The sequence below is a fragment of the Rhinatrema bivittatum genome, chromosome 5, assembly GCF_901001135.1.
Source record: "Rhinatrema bivittatum chromosome 5, aRhiBiv1.1, whole genome shotgun sequence".
Lineage (NCBI taxonomy): Eukaryota > Metazoa > Chordata > Amphibia > Gymnophiona > Rhinatrematidae > Rhinatrema > Rhinatrema bivittatum.
The window spans coordinates 93,172,404-93,190,771 of record NC_042619.1 but is presented as its reverse complement, the minus strand read 5'-3'; the positions used below and the strand labels follow the sequence as shown (position 1 = coordinate 93,190,771).

The 18,368-nt window shown below is 41.1% G+C and overlaps 1 protein-coding gene across 8 annotated transcripts in view; it reads left to right on the top strand.

Moving 5' to 3' along the window:
* Window positions 1-18,368, top strand: part of LNX2 (ligand of numb-protein X 2) — a 172,325-nt gene that overhangs the window by 34,710 nt on the left and 119,247 nt on the right. For 4 of the 8 annotated variants that reach the window (XM_029602591.1, XM_029602592.1, XM_029602589.1 and 1 more), the window contains one exon: window positions 11,025-11,532. In XM_029602591.1, coding sequence (XP_029458451.1) covers window positions 11,132-11,532 — 401 coding nt within the window. In that variant the 5' untranslated portion in view covers window positions 11,025-11,131. Of the gene's footprint in view, window positions 1-1,045; window positions 1,123-11,024; window positions 11,533-18,368 lie in introns of all 8 variants that reach the window. The other 4 variants (XM_029602593.1, XM_029602595.1, XM_029602594.1 and 1 more) reach the window with 3 other exon arrangements.

Here is an 18,368-nt window from a genome sequence, read left to right as displayed (position 1 = left end):
CGTTTACCCATTCCACTCCAATCCACAGGTATGCAAATCAATCTCATGCATATTCATTAGAGATATCCTGAAAACCCGACTGGTTGGTAGGACCAGTTTGAGCACCCCTGGTCTATGTTTTTTTTTTTTTTGTTTGGTTTTTTTTTAAACTTGCATGTTTTAAGTGAGTATTTCCCAGCCTTGACCTGACGGCATCCTCTCCACTTGGGTTTTCAGGATTTCCATGATGAACATGCATGAGATTGATTTGCATACCTTATGTCTCCAATGTATGCAAATCTATCTCATGCATATTCATTATGGATATCCTGAAAATCTAAAGGGTTAGGTATGCCTCTAAGGGAGAGCAGGGAAACACTGGTTCAAAAATGTCTGTTGCTAGGAAAGTTATGCATGTAAATTCCTGCACACAGTTGAAAAATTGCAGTCATATCATCAGATACATAAGGTACTCCTAAAGTACTTACTGTCAAACATGCATAATAACCAAAAAGAGGGAAATCTTCAAACTCCTTAGAATAAAAAATATGCATTTCTCTTATAGTTTCTGTTGTAAAATCCAGGTTCAAATCCGGCTTCTCCCACTGACTATCCTCGTGACCTTGGGCGAGTCACTGTGCCCTTCATTGCCCTAGGTACCCACTTAGATTGTAAATCTTCTGGGTTGGGGACCTACCTACTTGTACCTAAATTGTAACTTTCCTTGACCATAGGTTTGAAAAGGCGAGTAACAATATTCAAATCCAAATTTCCATAGCTGGCACATATGTTGTTCAATTGTAGGTTTGGAATTTTAACTTCTCTTCACAGAAGCAACTACTAGATCTTGCTAATTTACTGTTATGGCCAAATCAATTCTCAGTCTCCTCTGGTGTTTGAGAAAAAGAAAGGGATGTGTGCTAATTCTCATTTACAGTAATCACCTGAGGGTGTCTTCACTTATAAAAGCATATTGACAGCTTTTTTCCTTCCTTTTTAGTAAGCTGTTCTCATCTGATATGTGAGTTTCCTTGTGGTGTCATCAATTTTATATTCTTTTACTTAGATTGGTCAGAGATAGTAATCTTCATCTGAAATTAAATTGAGACAGACACATGAGAGAGACCACAAAGAGCTTGAAAGGTAGGGGGTTCTTTGTAAGTGACCTGTAGTAGTATATTTGTTGTCTCTCTGTAGAAGATGATTTTCAAATCATTCTTGGGCATTCTTTTCAAACAGATTTTGAATTCATACACAAACTGTGCTTTATTTATGAGGTATTTTCTTTTAATTTTTTTTTTTTTTTTAAGTTTAGCTTCCTTTACATAAACTCTATCATTTGGGGTCTATTGTACTATGTCAGTTTGTTTCAGCAAGTTGTTGGTCTGCTTACAAAATATCCAAATGAAAGGGATTGAAATTACTCCCTAGTTGTTTAGAATCTCAAAGTATAGCCTTCAGATTATAGGGTCAGATTTAAAAATTAGGTAAAAATCTCAAAGCACTGTTTGCAGAATGGTGCTTATACAAAACATTTTTTTGTGTACATATTTGATCTGATTAAGAAAACTAAGGCTTGGGCAAAATATTGCCATTTTTTATTAAAAAGAATTGCACAAACTTTGGATATTTAGTAAGCATTTTTTTGTAAATTTCATTCATGCATAATTTAAGGCCGATTGTTGTGTTAAAAATGAGAGATTTCCCAATTTTGCCAGAGCATACATTTCTGTGAGATTTTGTCTTGGCTCAGGCAGCTAACCAAGGGGGTCATTTTCCAACGCTTATCGCGTGCGACAAGGCCCTTTTCATGTGCGATAGCATGCGGGGCGGCAAGGGGGGCGGAGTCGGAGTGGCAAGGAGGCGGACTCGGCGGTATCTTCACTGGCGGTGATAAGATAAGCAGTGTTATCGTCGCCAGTAGCGAGCCCAATAGTGGTGGCGCTATTGGGTGCAAAAGCTGGCAGCGAAAACACCGTGGGTGGTGCGAAGGCTGCTGGCTATCGCAGGGCCGCCCCCCATTTTCGCTGGATTCACCATTCTGCGATAGAATGGTGAATCCAGGCCCAAATTTGCTATTTCCATTTTCCAAAGTTACAATATGCCAACTAGGTAAGAAAAGCGATTGCTCAATTGTCCTATGCCAAAAACCTATGATGCCTATGAAGAAAGGAGGCAGACACATATATATGTTAACTGTTAACTTATTTTAGAGCTAAAAATGAATATTACCATAGTTGTGCTGAACTGAAAAAAAAAGTTTGTTCTAATTCAGAATTATGCTTTAATTTTCTGACATTCGAGAAATAAATCAGTTTAAACACATAGATGCAGTCACGTTATATATACAAAAAATAGAATTAAAAATAGAAAGATGGCAAAAGTATTTTTCCAAGTTTTAGTTCCATAGCCCTAAATCTGAAGCTTTGAAGCATCTTGTAAATATCTTTCAGAATCTTTACAAAATGTCCCATTTCCCTAACTTCACAATTACCATTAAGAGAGGTTTTACAGTGCTTAATTCAAATATTTATACCTTTTTGCAGAACTACAGGATTTTGTTCACAATGTTTACATGTTATGCAAGTGGAAGAATAATTGTGCTATTAATTACTAGCAATGTTATACCTTTTCCTTGCCCTAAAACCTTTTTAAAAAATGCAGTTCTGTCTCTCAGGTTCTTACTGTGATTATTTACGGAATTCTTTACATGATTTAAAATGGGGCAAAAAGGTAGTAGTACGAACATTAAATCAAATTATAATCTGAGAAAAAAACTGAGGTTGAAATGTTTTTTTGCAGCAAACTGCCAACGTGTATATACAGTATAAACTACAATAAGATCCTTTTTTTTTTTTTTTAAATTCAGGAAGCTTGTTTTATTTATAGATATATGTAATTTCCATTAGAGAGAAGGAGGAGGGGATGTTATGGAAGTGCATTTTAGTATCTGATTCATTGTCTTCTGTCGCCTAGGATACCTGCGGTAGTTATACTGCCATCCATAAGATTTCTTGATAGCTGAAATGATGAGCTGCTCCAGAATATGCTTTTATATCAAACTGTAATTTTTTTTTGCAAATATTTGGACAAAGCCTCCCATTTGAGTTGTGTTTCTCACAAAAATCAGCATGGTATTAAAACAAGTATTGCTTATTTTCAAGAAAACGAGTCCTGTGCTTAGGCTTTCAAAGCAAATAACCTGTGTTACAGTTTAGTTTAAAAAAAAAAAAAAAGCCTTACAGATTAAGGAGTTGTTTACCAAATCATGTTAAAACTGTGAATAATGGCAGTTTCCACAGAGATTAGATATTGTGGAATTCACTAAACTATGATGGTAACTTTCAAATGGGCACGTGGGGAAACATACATAAGAACATAAGAAAATGCCATACTGGGTCAGACCAAGGGTCCATCAAGCCCAGCATCCTGTTTCCAACAGTGGCCAATCCAGGCCATAAGAACCTGGCAAGTACCCAAAAACTAAGTCTATTCCATGTAACCATTGCTAATGGCAGTGGCTATTCTCTAAGTGAACTTAATAGCAGGTAATGGACTTCTCCTCCAAGAACTTATCCAATCCTTTTTTAAACACAGCTATACTAACTGCACGAACCACATTCTCTGGCAACAAATTCCAGAGTTTAATTGTGCGTTGAGTAAAAAAGAACTTTCTCCGATTAGTTTTAAATGTGCCCCATGCTAACTTCATGGAATGTCCCCTAGTCTTTCTACTATCCGAAAGAGTAAATAACCAATTCACATCTACCCGTTCTAGACCTCTCATGATTTTAAACACCTCTATCATATCCCCCCTCAGTCGTCTCTTCTCCAAGCTGAAAAGTCCTAACCTCTTTAGTCTTTCCTCATAGGGGAGTTGTTCCATTCCCCTTATCATTTTGGTAGCCCTTCTCTGTACCTTCTCCATCGCAATTATATCTTTTTTGAGATGCGGCGACCAGAATTGTACACAGTATTCAAGGTGCGGTCTCACCATGGAGCGATACAGAGGCATTATGACATTTTCCGTTTTATTCATCATTCCTTTTCTAATAATTCCCAACATTCTGTTTGCTTTTTTGACTGCCGCAGCACACTGAACCGACGATTTCAATGTGTTATCCACTATGACACCTAGATCTCTTTCTTGGGTTGTAGCACCTAATATGGAACCCAACATCGTGTAATTATAGCATGGGTTATTTTTCCCTATATGCATCACCTTGCACTTATCCACATTAAATTTCATCTGCCATTTGGATGCCCAATTTTCCAGTCTCACAAGGTCTTCCTGCAATTTATCACAATCTGCTTGTGATTTAACTACTCTGAACAATTTTGTGTCATCTGAAAATTTGATTATCTCACTCGTCGTATTTCTTTCCAGATCATTTATAAATATATTGAACAGTAAGGGTCCCAATACAGATCCCTGAGGCACTCCACTGTCCACTCCCTTCCACTGAGAAAATTGCCCATTTAATCCTACTCTCTGTTTCCTGTCTTTTAGCCAGTTTGCAATCCACGAAAGGACATCGCCACCTATCCCATGACTTTTTACTTTCCTAGAAGCCTCTCATGAGGAACTTTGTCAAACGCCTTCTGAAAATCCAATTATACTATATCTACCGGTTCACCTTTATCCACATGTTTATTAACTCCTTTAAAAAAGTGAAGCAGATTTGTGAGGCAAGACTTGCCCTGGGTAAAGCCATGCTGACTTTGTTCCATTAAACCATGTCTTTCTATATGTTCTGTGATTTTGATGTTTAGAACACTTTCCACTATTTTTCCTGGCACTGAAGTCAGGCTAACAGGTCTGTAGTTTCCCGGATCACCCCTGGAGCCCTTTTTAAATATTGGGGTTACATTTGCTATCCTCCAGTCTTCAGGTACAATGGATGATTTTAATGATAAGTTACAAATTTTTACTAATAGGTCTGAAATTTCATTTTTTAGTTCCTTCAGAACTCTGGGGTGTATACCATCCGGTCCAGGTGATTTACTACTCTTCAGTTTGTCAATCAGGCCTACCACATCTTCTAGGTTCACCGTGATTTGATTCAGTCCATTTGAATCATTACCCATGAAAACCTTCTCCATTACGGGTACCTCCCCAACATCCTCTTCAGTAAACACCGAAGCAAAGAAATCATTTAATCTTTCCGCGATGGCCTTATCTTCTCTAAGTGCCCCTTTAACCCCTCGATCATCTAACGGTCCAACTGACTCCCTCACAGGCTTTCTGCTTCGGATATATTTAAAAAAGTTTTTACTGTGAGTTTTTGCCTCTACAGCCAACTTCTTTTCAAATTCTCTCTTAGCCTGTCTTATCAATGTCTTACATTTAACTTGCCAATGTTTATGCTTTATCCTATTTTCTTCTGTTGGATCCTTCTTCCAATTTTTGAATGAAGATCTTTTGGCTAAAATAGCTTCTTTCACCTCCCCTTTTAACCATGCCGGTAATCGTTTTGCCTTCTTTCCACCTTTCTTAATGTGTGGAATACATCTGGACTGTGCTTCTAGAATGGTATTTTTTAACAATGACCACGCCTCTTGGACATTTTTTACTTTTGTAGCTGCTCCTTTCAGTTTTTTTCTAACAATTTTTCTCATTTTATCAAAGTTTCCCTTTTGAAAGTTTAGCATGAAAGCCTTGGATTTGCACACTGTTCCTTTTCCAGTCATTAAATCAAATTTGATCATATTATGATCACTATTGCCAAGTGGCCCCACAACCGTTACCTCTCTCACCAAGTCCTGTGCTCCACTGAGAATTAGATCTAAAATTGCTCCCTCTCTCGTCGGTTCCTGAACCAATTGCTCCATAAAGCTATCATTTATTCCATCCAGGAACGTTACCTCTCTAGCGTGACCCGATGATACATTTACCCAGTCTATCTTGGGGTAATTGAAGTCTCCCATTATTACTGCACTACCAATTTGGTTAGCTTCCCTAATTTCTCTTAGCATTTCACTGTCCATCTCACCATCTTGACCAGGTGGACGGTAGTATACCCCTATCACTATAGTCTTCCCCGACACACAAGGGATTTCTACCTATAAAGATTCAATTTTGTATTTAGTCTCATGCAGGATGTTTATCCTGTTGGACTCTATGCCATCCCGGACATAAAGTGCCACACCTCCTCCTGAGTGCTCCTCTCTGTCATTGCTATATAATTTGTACCCCGGTATAGCACTGTCCCATTGGTTATCCTCTTTCCACCATGTCTCTGAGATGCCAATTAAGTCTAGGTCATCATTTACTGCTATACATTCTAATTCTCCCATCTTACTACTTAGACTTCTGGCATTAGCATACAAACATTTCAAAGTTTGTTTTTTGTTTGTATTTTCATTCTGCTTTTTAATTGATAGGGATAAGTTAGAATTTTTTAGCTCAGGTGAGTTTTTAGTTACAGGCACTTGGGACTACTTTTCTTATTATTGGAACCTCACTGTCGGGATGCCCTAATTCTAATGCATCATTAGTATCCTTTAAAGATACCTCTCTCCGAACCATGCGCTGCTGAGCGACTGTCGGCTTTCCCCTTTGTTCTAGTTTAAAAGCTGCTCTATCTCCTTTTTAAAGGTTAGCGCCAGCAGTCTGGTTCCACCCTGGTTAAGGTGGAGCCCATCCCTTCGGAAGAGACTCCCCCTTCCCCAAAAGGTTCCCCATTTCCTTACAAAACTGAATCCCTCTTCCTTGCACCATCGTCTCATCCACGCATTGAGACTCAGGAGCTCTGCCTGCCTCTGGTGACCTGCGCGTGGAACAGGGAGCATTTCAGAGAATGCTACCCTGGAGGTTCTGGATTTAAGTTTTCTACCTGAGTCTAAATTTGGCTTCCAGAACCTCCCTCCCACATTTTCCTATGTCGTTGGTGCTCACATGTACCACGACATCCGGCTCCTCCCCAGCACTGTCTAAAATCCTATCTAGGTGACACGTGAGGTCCGCCACCTTCGCACCAGGTAGGCAAGTTACCAGGCGATCCTCACGCCCACCAACCACCCAGCTGTCTACATTCCTAATAATCGAATCACCAACTATTTGTATTGTATCTGAATAATGTTGAATGGCAACAAAACAGGTCTAGAAATTTTCCTGGTGTGTTACTGGGTCATAAGGTGATAGTAATGTCCATGAGTTACACAGAAACAGAGAACATGACTGTAGATAAAAACAAAAAAAACAAAACTGAAGGCCCATCTAATCCATTCTCAATTCCGGCTCAGCTTTATCATCCCTTCCTCTCCCTCAGAAATTATCTGTGCTTGTCCCATGCTTTTTGAATTATGTTATTATTTTTGTCTCTACCACCTACATCAAGAGGCTGTTTCTTGTGTCCATCATTCATTCTGCAAAGAAATATTTCTTTAGATTACTGATGAGTCTTTTCCCTTTCACCCTCATCCCATGACCCTTTGTTGTAGAGCTTACTTTCCAGTGAAAGAAGCTTCTCCATAGGTGCCAGTTCTTTGGGTACTTGAGTATCCCCAATATTGAGCAAACTCCCTCCTTGTGTTGAGTTTAGCACCCCCAATCATTGTGAAAAATTGGCTCATATGAGCCTTCCTCCTGTGCATGTAATCCTTGGACGTATTTGAATGTTTCTGTCATATCTCCCCTTTGTCTCCTTTCCTCTGGATGTGCACTGAAACTGAATAATACCATGACATTGTTTCCCTCAATTATTCAAAAGCTGTTATGCAAATCATATGCCATTACCATACTTTTCACTCTACAAAGAATTATTATGTAAAGGGAAAAGTGTTGTACAACCATTTATACAAATAGGATCTTATCCATATTGTATAGCAAATTGCAGCATTTGATGCTAGGGATCAAATGATTAAATATTTCTTTAGGACAAAATGTCATCATAATGTAACAAATCAGCTATTTCCGTGAACAGTAAATAGTAAGTAATAAGTTAAAGATTGCTTTCCAAGACTTCTGTCTTAATTTTGTGATTATGTTTAGTGTCAAAATATAAAAATTTCAGATCTAATTAACAAAACAAATGAGCTTATTTTTTTTTTTTCCTGGCAAAGTCTGGAGCATTAAAATCTCCTAGAAATAATACATTCAGAAAAAAACCAAACTTAAAACATTACTGTTTATTCTAAGTGAAAAGCATTCCCTCAAGCTTTGGGAGAGGGAATGTTTAGTAATACTACTAGTAATAGTTGAAAACGGTCATACAAAAGAAATTAAATTCATTGTATTCACTAGAAAACAATTGCATAGCTTTGGAGGTTTTTGTAGAATGAAAATGCAGGCCTTCTTATTAAGTAATAATGTCATATTTCTGCTCTGATCAGGTAATCCCCATATTATAAGAATGCTTCTTCTCTGTTCCCCAGGTTCCATCTACTCAAATGAATTAATTTTTATAAGTGACATGTCAAACAAAAGCTCAAGATTTGTATATTTTATTTAATGGTCTAAAAAGGCTCAAGAAAGCCATTGTCTTATGTGATTAAATGGTTCCCATGATATCACAATTTAGTATAGCATGAAATTGAACAAATTACATATAAATTGTAGAGGAGAGAAGCCACAGTGACTTGAGCAGTCCCTAGATGCTCTAAATTTGTAAGAAAAGCTGAAAGCAATTAAAAATAAAAAAAAGAAAATGATAAAATATGTAAAATGGATATGATTCTTTCTGCGTTTTCTTCCAAGATTTAGATTTTTTAGGATGATTGCTATGTGACAGCTGAAGATGTGATGAGGAGGTTTTGGTGTTTTTGATTGTTCCTTTACTAAATGCATAGATACAACAGACAAAGTTTGAAGTAAAAATGACACAGATTCCGGTGGCACTTTTTTAGATTAACAGATTTATGAGATTAGTCTGTGACGTGCCACCAGGCTCTGTGTTGTTAGTGCAACTACAAACTAACATGGCTACCCCTCTGGAAGATTAGAAGTTTGCATGATTATTGTGTGTTCCATTTCTTCTTACCATATAGAGACCAATATTCAAAAGATTTGTCTGGCTAATATTCGGGCCGATACAATAAGGTGCGGTAGAAAGAAGTGCGTTAGTGCCGGGCGCACCCGCGTTTGCCGCATGCACAGTTCGGATCACATACCGCTCGATACTGTATTTAAATGGCATGCAAATGCAAGCCGCATCCAACGCGCGTCCATGAAGCGCAATCCATTTTACTGTATAGAGCGCTATACAGCGCCTTTACAGTATCCTGGGTGCACTGGTACCTGTCATTTCAAATGTCATTTCACGTACGTTCATACGCTTTCGCTGACTTGAGCGCCCGTCAATTTGGGCGCGTGAACGGGCGTGCGTGATATCACAAGCTGCAAGATGGCGCTGGGGAGGCAGTGAGCGGCGGAACGGAGGGAGGCAGGCAGGCGAGCGAGTCGGAGCTGCCCCACATGCAGGAAAGGTAGGCGAGCCGCCGCCCTGCCTCCCCGGCCCGGGCAGTTGCCTGCCGGTGCACGTTTTTTTGGCATGATGAGCTTGCACCGCCTGTACATCCCATTTGGGCGCTGAAGGCAGTGAAGGTGCCTTCAGTGCCCAAATTGGAAGTACAGGCGTGCGTTCATGCATCTTCGCCGGCGGGGGCTGCTGGAAGCCGCCTCGGGCTGCTGAAGCAGGAGAAGGAATGCTGAAAGAGAAAGTGAGACCAGCACCCATGGACGCGGCCAGGGCAGGTGAGCAGGGGCTGGGGGAAAGTTTGCCGTCTACCCTTACCCCTGCCTCTAACGCAGGGGTAAGGGTAGGCGGTAATTTAGCAGGTTAAAAATGCGGCTAAACTGCAGGTTAAAAAGGCGATAGTTGGGGCGCACGTTACTGAATGGGAGGGAATAGCTAATCAGAGCGTTTACATATTTACATGCCGCGGGCGGAAAGGGTTACCCGTTGATTTAAAGAAGCGGTAAGGATGGGTTAAAAGGGATAGTGAATCGCGGGTTGGACTTACGCGGCCAAATTGCGGGTACAAAGCGGGTTAGAAATGGGGTAAACAGGCCAAGTATCGGCCTGTTTGGGAGTTAGACAAATTTGTGGGGTTGAAAGTTTTCTCCAACTGAATGGATAAATATTTTCTTTGCAAACAATTGCTGACACAAATTATCCAGAAAAAAAATAAGGTGGCATTGGAGTTGTTCCCAGGGCATGGTTATACTTTAATTGGGTAGGTCTAGCCAAGCCAAATGCCTGGTGTTTATTGCACATACTATGGCCAATGTAAATAAATAATATGCAATGAGTTAATATCACAAAAACTTAACTAAACCTTCTATGAGGTGATGTTTTTCTCATTAATACAAAGCAGTTTGTATGTGTACATTTTAGCTGAACTAATAGGTAATGAACTGTTTTGCATCTCATTACCTCAGCATAGATTTTCTAGTACAACTATCACACAAACTAGTTTTATGCATGTTAAAGGTGCTGCTTGTGTGCACTATCAGTCATTTTTATACACATTAATGCTTGCAGTAGTATTAGCGCATTTAATCCTAGCATTTTATTTAAATCATATGTAAACCACTTTTATAAATAAACCTGATCAAAGCAGCATACATTAATACATAAAATATCCAATACATAAATACCATATAAAACATTCATCAAAACAACGACATAAATTACTAACAGCGCTTTTATATATCTGCCTCAAATCTAGTAGTTTGTCTTTCCCTAGAGCTCTGTGTGCTCATTGATTCAACCCTCCAGCCAGTCAGTGTGTGCTTCATTTCAAATTGACCCATGAAATGGTGGTGCTCGATTAGTTCTTTTTAGATTTTTTTTTCGTCAATATCTATAAAAGAGTACTTGGTCAATAGTGTTTACTGCATCTTTTAACTCCATTTAGAAATACTTTTCTCATAAAATGATCTAAGTTGTTAAGCTGCAGTTTTTGAATATTTTCAAAATGGAGAATATACATTATGAAAAGTTCTAAATTGCTGACAACCGATAATGATCATAATCTTTCATTTACATTTCTTGCTATGAATAACACTTAAAACTACATTAATGTTTTTTTGTCCTTTGCAGAGCACTTGTTTGATACTCATCATATCATTCAAAAGTGAACTAAAAGAATCCAACATTAATGTAAGTCTAACTGATGAAGAAAGTAACACTGCACCATATGTTTTATTATGGGTAGCACAAATGAAGAAATTGTTTCAGTGGATCAAGACTCTTCCTTAAATCCTCTGTGCTTTGAATGTGGCCAGCAACATTGGACTAGGGAGAATCACCTGTACAATTATCAGAATGAAGTGGATGATGATCTGGTCTGCCATATTTGCCTTCAGCCCTTACTGCAGCCATTGGATACTCCATGTGGACACACATTTTGCTACAAATGCCTGAAGAACTTTTTACAAGAGAAAGATTTTTGTCCTTTGGATAGAAAAAGACTGCAGTTTAAATTCTGCAAAAAATCTAGCATTCTTGTTCATAAACTGTTAGATAAACTATTTGTTATGTGCCCCTTTTCCACAGTATGTCAGGAGCTAATGCAACGATGTGATTTGGAAGCGCATCTTAAAAATAGGTAAGTAATGGAGTTTTTGCATATATTCATTTGATTTTTCATACTATGTATATTTATTTATTTAACAGTTTTATATACCGAATTCTTGTAAAAAGTTACAAATCAATTCGGTTTACATTGTAACAGTAAACAGTGCCTCAAAGAGTGCATTACATTGAACAAGGAGTCACAAAACTAGGATCATAGAACTGAAGACAACCAGGGGGATATGATTTGGTTTAAAACCGGGCTATGATTTGGTTTAAAACCGTGGTATTGGCAAAAGATCTTGGGATTGGGACTTAAGAGCGACATAATAGTGTTCGTCTATACAGAAAGAAAGCTGGAGAAAGTCAAAGGACTACTAGTGAACGAACTGATTTAAATTCTGCAGAACATCTGATTTAAGCAAAGGCCTGATTGAACAACCAGGTTTTGAGTCTTTTCTTAAATGTGAATGGGCAATGTTCGAGCCGGAGGTCTGGCGGAAGAGAGTTCCAATGTGTTGGTCCAGACGATGAGAGGGCTCTCTTTCTTAAAGTGGTTTTTAAGTGGGGGACCTGGAGGGTGTCTTTATACGCTGCTCTTACCGGCCTGGATGGTAAGCGCGGTCGAAGAGGGATCTTGAGCTCTAGTGGGGTGATGTTGTAGAGAGTTTTGTGGGTGATGGTTAGAGCTTTGTACAAGATTCTGAATTTGATTGGGAGCCAGTGGAGGTTCATCAGGATGGGAGTAATGTGGTCCCTTTTTTTGGTTTTTGTTAGAATTCTGGCTGCGGCTTTTTGCAGCATCTGTAATGGTTTGATAGTATTTGCAGTTAGGCCGAACAGAAGAGAATTACAATAATCTGTTTTTGAGAAGATGATTGCCTGAAGCACTGTACGAAAGTCATGGAAGTGGAGGAGAGGTCTCAATCATTTTAAGACTTGAAGTTTGAAAAAGCAGTCCTTAGTCATGTTATTGATGAAACTTTTGAAGTTCAGTTGTTTATCCATGATGACTCCTAAGTTTCTGACTTGGGGGGAGAAGATTGGAAGGGTTGAGGGGTGAGAGTTAGGCAGTGTGAAATTTCCGTCGTGAGAGATGAGTAGGAGTTCCGTCTTGTTTGTGTTCAGGATCAAGTTGAGGCTTGTTAGAAGGCTGTTTATAGACTTAAGGCAGGTGTTCCAGAGATCCAGGGTTTTGTTTAATGATTCAGAGATCGGTAAGAGAATTTGTACGTCGTCTGCGTATAAATAATAAATTAGATTTAGTTTGGAGAAGAGTTGGCAGAGTGGGAGCAGGTAGATGTTGAAGAGGGTTGGGGATAGGGAGGATCCTTGTGGTACTCCCAGAGTAGAGCAGACGGGGTGGGACTCTTTGTTGTTAATTTTGACCTTGTAGGTCCTGTTTTGAAGAAAAGACCTGAACCAGCTCAGGGCGGTGCCTTTGATGCCAATGTCAGATAACCGATCTAAGAGAAAGGCGTGGATCACCTTTCATCAGCTCACATAAATTATATGTGAGCTGATACAAATCTTATACAAAGTTCTCTATTAAGATGCAGTTGCAATGAGTCACGCTAATGGATTGTGTGACCTGCATTGCATGTCAAGGACTTAGAGCAGTCGTTGTGGCATATCTGCACAGTTTTTTTTATTTTCAAATTTGACTGTCTCTCCCAAAATAGGCTGTAGGGTGGTTTACATGAGAAATATAATACAAATAAGACAAATCATAAATTTCAAACAACAAGATGTAAACATAATTAAATTATTTTTTATCTATTTTCAAATTTGGGAATGCATATCTGTTGACTGATCAAGAACATAGCTCAAGCAAGGAAAAATCAGCACAGACTACTATCCAGGTGTTTACAGTTACTAAAGTGTGAAGCAAATTTACTCAAATTGTATCCCCATCTATCATCCGAATTGGAGTTCACCAAAACTTTGCTAGACATGTGTTAGACAAAGGCCAATCTCCCTACAAAAATAAGCCCAGGGCACCATTTTTAATCTCAACAGGGGAGATTCAGTTAGCAGATATTAGTAAGGTCTATGTTCAGGGTGCTGGGCCTTGCACTCACAACCATATGTGTCATGTGTATGAATTGCCTTCTCATGCAGCAAATCTAATGAACCCTGAAATCCCACTGGTTGAAATCAGCTAGATGCTTTAAGACTTCATCAAGGGCATGGAAGAGCTCAGTCTGTCTGAGTTTCTGTCTCTCCCATGCAAATTTAACATAGTTTTTTCTCTTCCTTAGCATCTATTTACTATGATTATAGATATGTCCAGCATGACTGGTGGCTCATGTAAAGAAGCTCCAAATCAAGATCCCTAGTCTCACCAAGAAAAGACATGCCACATGAGCTTCTTAGAACTCAAGGCTGTACTGAACACAGTAAATGGCTTCAGAAATCAGGGGACCACAAAATTGACAGAGTTCTGGCCGACAATCAAGTAGTCATATATTGCCTCTACAACCAGAGTAAGGAGATCTTATGAGTTGTGTCAAAAAGCAGCCAGTGAATGGTCCTGGGCTCTCCCTCACAGGTCACTTTACTGAAAAAAAGGAAAACTTCTTAGCAGATGAACTAATTGTCTATTAGGACCCTCCGCCCCATAAGTGGTCTCTAGATTTGTAAATGGGAGACAAAATCATATCTGAGTTGGATCTGCTTGTGACAGTACTGAGCAAGAAGATACCAATTTTCTGCTCCAGGAGGAAATCAGAAGGCTAGCTAGTATCATATACCTTCTTCCTGTTATGGGGACAGGACTCCCATATAAATATCTTCTCACAGATTTGCTAGACAAAACCTTGCTAAAACTCAGAAGGAACAGAGGCTCTGTTTGCCAAAACAGAATTTGTTCCCTCTTCTATTTTAGATGTCCGTCAAGCTAGGATGCTGTCAAAGCCTAACAATTCAGAAATAAGATTTTTTTTTTTTTTTAAATTGCATCCTAAAATCCAGTCTCTAGTTCTCACAGCACGTATGTTGAAAGGATAGTAAATCGATAGCTTTTCTTAGAGGTAGATCTAAAAAAAAATCCGGGGTTGGTGCATGCAAGGCTGCGCAAAATCGGTATCTGCGCGCACCGAGCCGCGCAGCCTGCCTCCATTCCCTCCACGTCTCCCCACCTTCCTTTCCCTTCCCCTATCTAACCCACTCTCCCAGCCCTACCTAAATCCCCCCCCCCCCACCTTTGTTGTGCAAGTTACGCCTGCTTGAGGCAGGTGTAACTTGCACGCGCCGCCTCGGCATCCCCCGCACAGGCCGCAGTGCCGGGGGACTCGGGACCGCCCCTGACCCCGGATACGCCCCCTCCTGCCCCTTTTACGAAGCCCCGGGACTTACGCGCGTCCCGGTGCTTTGCGCGCGCCGACGGCCTATGCAAAATAGGCGCGCCGGTGCAAGTGCCCTGCACTCGTAAATCCGGTAGGATTTACGTGCGCAGGGCTTTTAAAATCTACCCCTTAGTGTCTAGACAGATGAATCCAGAACTAGTGGGTTATGCACCTCTACAGCAGATGGAGATGGAGCAAAGCCCTGAAGTGGCATCAGCCCACCAGTATTCTCCATATCCAGCAGATGGTGGACATGTATCTCCCTACTGGGGATTTCTTTAAAGTTTAGGAGAAAAGAAGGAGATTAATTCTCCCCACTCTTTTGTGCTGATACTTTAAGGTCCCTCCCTCAGGTGAGAATTCCTGGTCTCTCAGATGAGTCCCTTGGTCCATTAGCTGACTTTTGAGTTGGCGTGGACTTGGCTGTAAAAAACAAAACAAAGCAAAAAAAAAACCAAAACAAAAAAATAGCTGAAAGGCGAGGTGGTGAAGGTGTATACCCTCCCCCCTCTCCCTCCGCAGCTGGAGACTGTGCTTGTACTCAACCGGGATGGGCTGAGTTCAGGTAAAGTTTTAAAATCTCTTGAGAAGAGAAGGGGAGTTGAGTAGGGATTCTTCCCCACCCCTGTCTCCGACTTGGCGAGCGATCAGACGGCTGTTCCTGCCTCCATTGGTGGTGGTGGTGGGGGGGGGGGGGGGGCAGCCTGACGGGTTGACTAGCCCTTGTGGCTATGCCCCACACCGAGGCTCAGCTGATTTGCTATGTGGGGACTGGAGAAGAGACGGCTGAGGGGGGAGATATGATAGAGGTCTTTAATATCATGAGAAGTCTTGAACGGGTAGATGTGAATCAGTTATTTACACTTTTGAATAATAGAAGGACTAGGGGGCATTCCATGAAGTTAGCAAGTAGCACATTTAAGACTAATCGGAGAAAATTCTTTTTCACTCAACGCACAATAAAGCTCTGGAATTTGTTGCCAGAGGATGTGGTTAGTGCAGTTAGTGTAGCCGGGTTCAAAAAAGGTTTGGATAAGTTCTTGGAGGAGAAGTCCATTAACGGCTAATAATCAAATTTACTTAGGGAATAGCCACTGCTATTAATTGCATCAGTAGCATGGGATCTTCTTAGTGTTTGGGTAATTGCTAGGTTCTTGTGGCATGGTTTGGCCACTATTGGAAACAGGATGCTGGGCTTGATGGACCCTTGGTCTGACCCAGCATGGCAATTTCTTATGTTCTTAAGTGGTAGGCCAAGGCGGCGCCTTTGTGCCCTTTTTGTGCGCCATATACTGCCCTCTTCAGTTCCGTCAGATTGTGGCTTGTGCACCTAACTGTGCAGCCTTGTGCTTTTTGGTTGTGTGCCTATTTGAGCGCCTAGCTGGGCACCAAGTTCGGCGCCTAGTTAAGAGCATAGGAGCAACTAATAGGGCGCCCAGTTGTGCATGTGTGCATATGCATGCATGTGCTTATTTTTATGCACGTTCCCTGAGCGTCTGGTCAGATTTCAAGTTGGGCACTTGTTTAGGCACGGTGTTATGAGCCTTATATGATGGTGTCTGTAGCGAAGAAACCTAAGCACTTTGCACTGTGTGTGGCATGTCCTATTCGCGCATCTCAACCTGGCGTACCTTCTAACTTGTGTTAGCACTGTTTAGAGGCTCAGTGGGAATTATTCCTCTCTGATTTTACTAAACTCAGTTCTTCCAAGTCTGGTGCAGCAATGGAGAAAGACCTGCCAGAAGGTCGCCTGCTCCTGGGGCTCCCCTCACTGGTTCATCAGCAGGGGAAGGTAGTTCAGTGGGCCCAGGATACCTGGGCCTTGGCATGGATCCTTTAGCCTTTTCTTGGCTGGAAGTATTTTAAGGCGGCAGTCTTTTCTTCCGGCTCAGTCCTCTGCCCCGGCCAACCTTATCCAGTCACAGACAGTGAAATCCCACATGCCTGGTGCTGCGGGTAAACATCAGAGTACACCTAGAGCCAGTTTTTCTGATAGGGATCCAGAAGCCATGGATGATGAGACCGATCCTTACTCTCTGGAGGATAGGGAGATTCCTCCGGGATTGAAACCTTATAGAACTATGTTGCGATTCTTTCATAGAGATGAGTTACTGGATCTCATTTCCAGACATTGAAGATGCTGGGAGTACCTGGGGCTGAATCCATGTCTGAGCTTAAGAAAAATCCCATTCTGGTTTCCTTGTGTAAAGCCTTATGTTTCTTTCCTATTATGGAGGCTATTCAAGAATTAATTGATCTTGAACGGGGTACCCCAGAAGCAAATTTTAAAGGGAGACAAGTCTTGGTTGGACTCTATCCCCTGGATCTGATTGCGAGAGAGCAATTGCGTTTTCCAAAGGTGGATGTGCTTATCTGTGCTGTTATCAAGAGGATGACTAATCCCGTTGAAGGGGGAGCGGCTTTGAAGGATGCACAGGATAAAAGAATCGAGGCTAACCTTAAGCAGGCCTTGGAGGCAATGGCAGTGACCTTGGAGATAGCTTCTTTTTATTCCCTGGTGGTTTGCTCTTGTTTGCTGCTCTCTCAGGAGGTTGATGAGTGAATCGTGTAAATTCCAGGGCAGTGATAGAAGCAGTAGCTGCTTTTTTGGCAGATGCGGGCTGCGATTTGGTCTGCGCTTCGGCCATAAGGGTGGCTTCGGTAGTTGCGGCTAGGTGTCAGCTATGGCTGAGAAATTGGTCGGCTGATTCAACCTCGAAGTCTAACCTTACGAAGTTTCCCTTTAAAGGCTACCTTTTGTTTGGGAGTGAGCTGGAGAAAATGGCCAATAAGTGGCGTGAGTCCCCAGTTTCTCGATTACCAGAGACTAAGAAACAAATACCACGTTCCTTCAGCTGTAGAGGTTGTACTAAAGGGTTCAGACGTTTGTGGCCTTTCAGAGGACTCTACCTTTGGGTAGATCTCTGTCCTTTCGTCCCCAAGCAGCCCAGATGAGGAGCAGGCTCGGGTCGTGGAGCACCCTTAGCCTCCCAATGAAAGTGTGCTGACCCACTTCCGGGAACAGGAGATAAGAGGTCATCCCTCTCTCTTTTTTTTTTTTTTTTTTTTTTTTTTTTTAATCAGAGGTGAGTTGAGAACATTATAGACCAGTGGCTTCTGGAGGTGATATGAGATGGCTGTGTGCTGGAGTTTCGCAATGTTCTTTGGGACTTGTTCATGGTGTCTCCCTGCAACTCTCCGCAGAAGAGACAGGCAGTGGAGTGTACATTGTCCAGACACCTCAACCTGCAGACACCTCCCACATCTCAAGAAAATACGGGCTGATATTCCATTTATTTTATTGTGCCCAAGAAGGAGGGCTTGTTTTGTCCCATCCTGGATCTCAAAGGAGTCAACTGGCATTTGCATGTACCTCATTTTCGCATGGAAACCTTGCGCTCAGTGATATTGGCAGTTCAGTCAGGGGAGTTCCTGATGTCTCTGGATTTGTCCGAGGCATACCTGGATATTCCCATTCAACTAGAGCATCAAGTATTTCTGCGTTTAACAGTTTGGGGACATC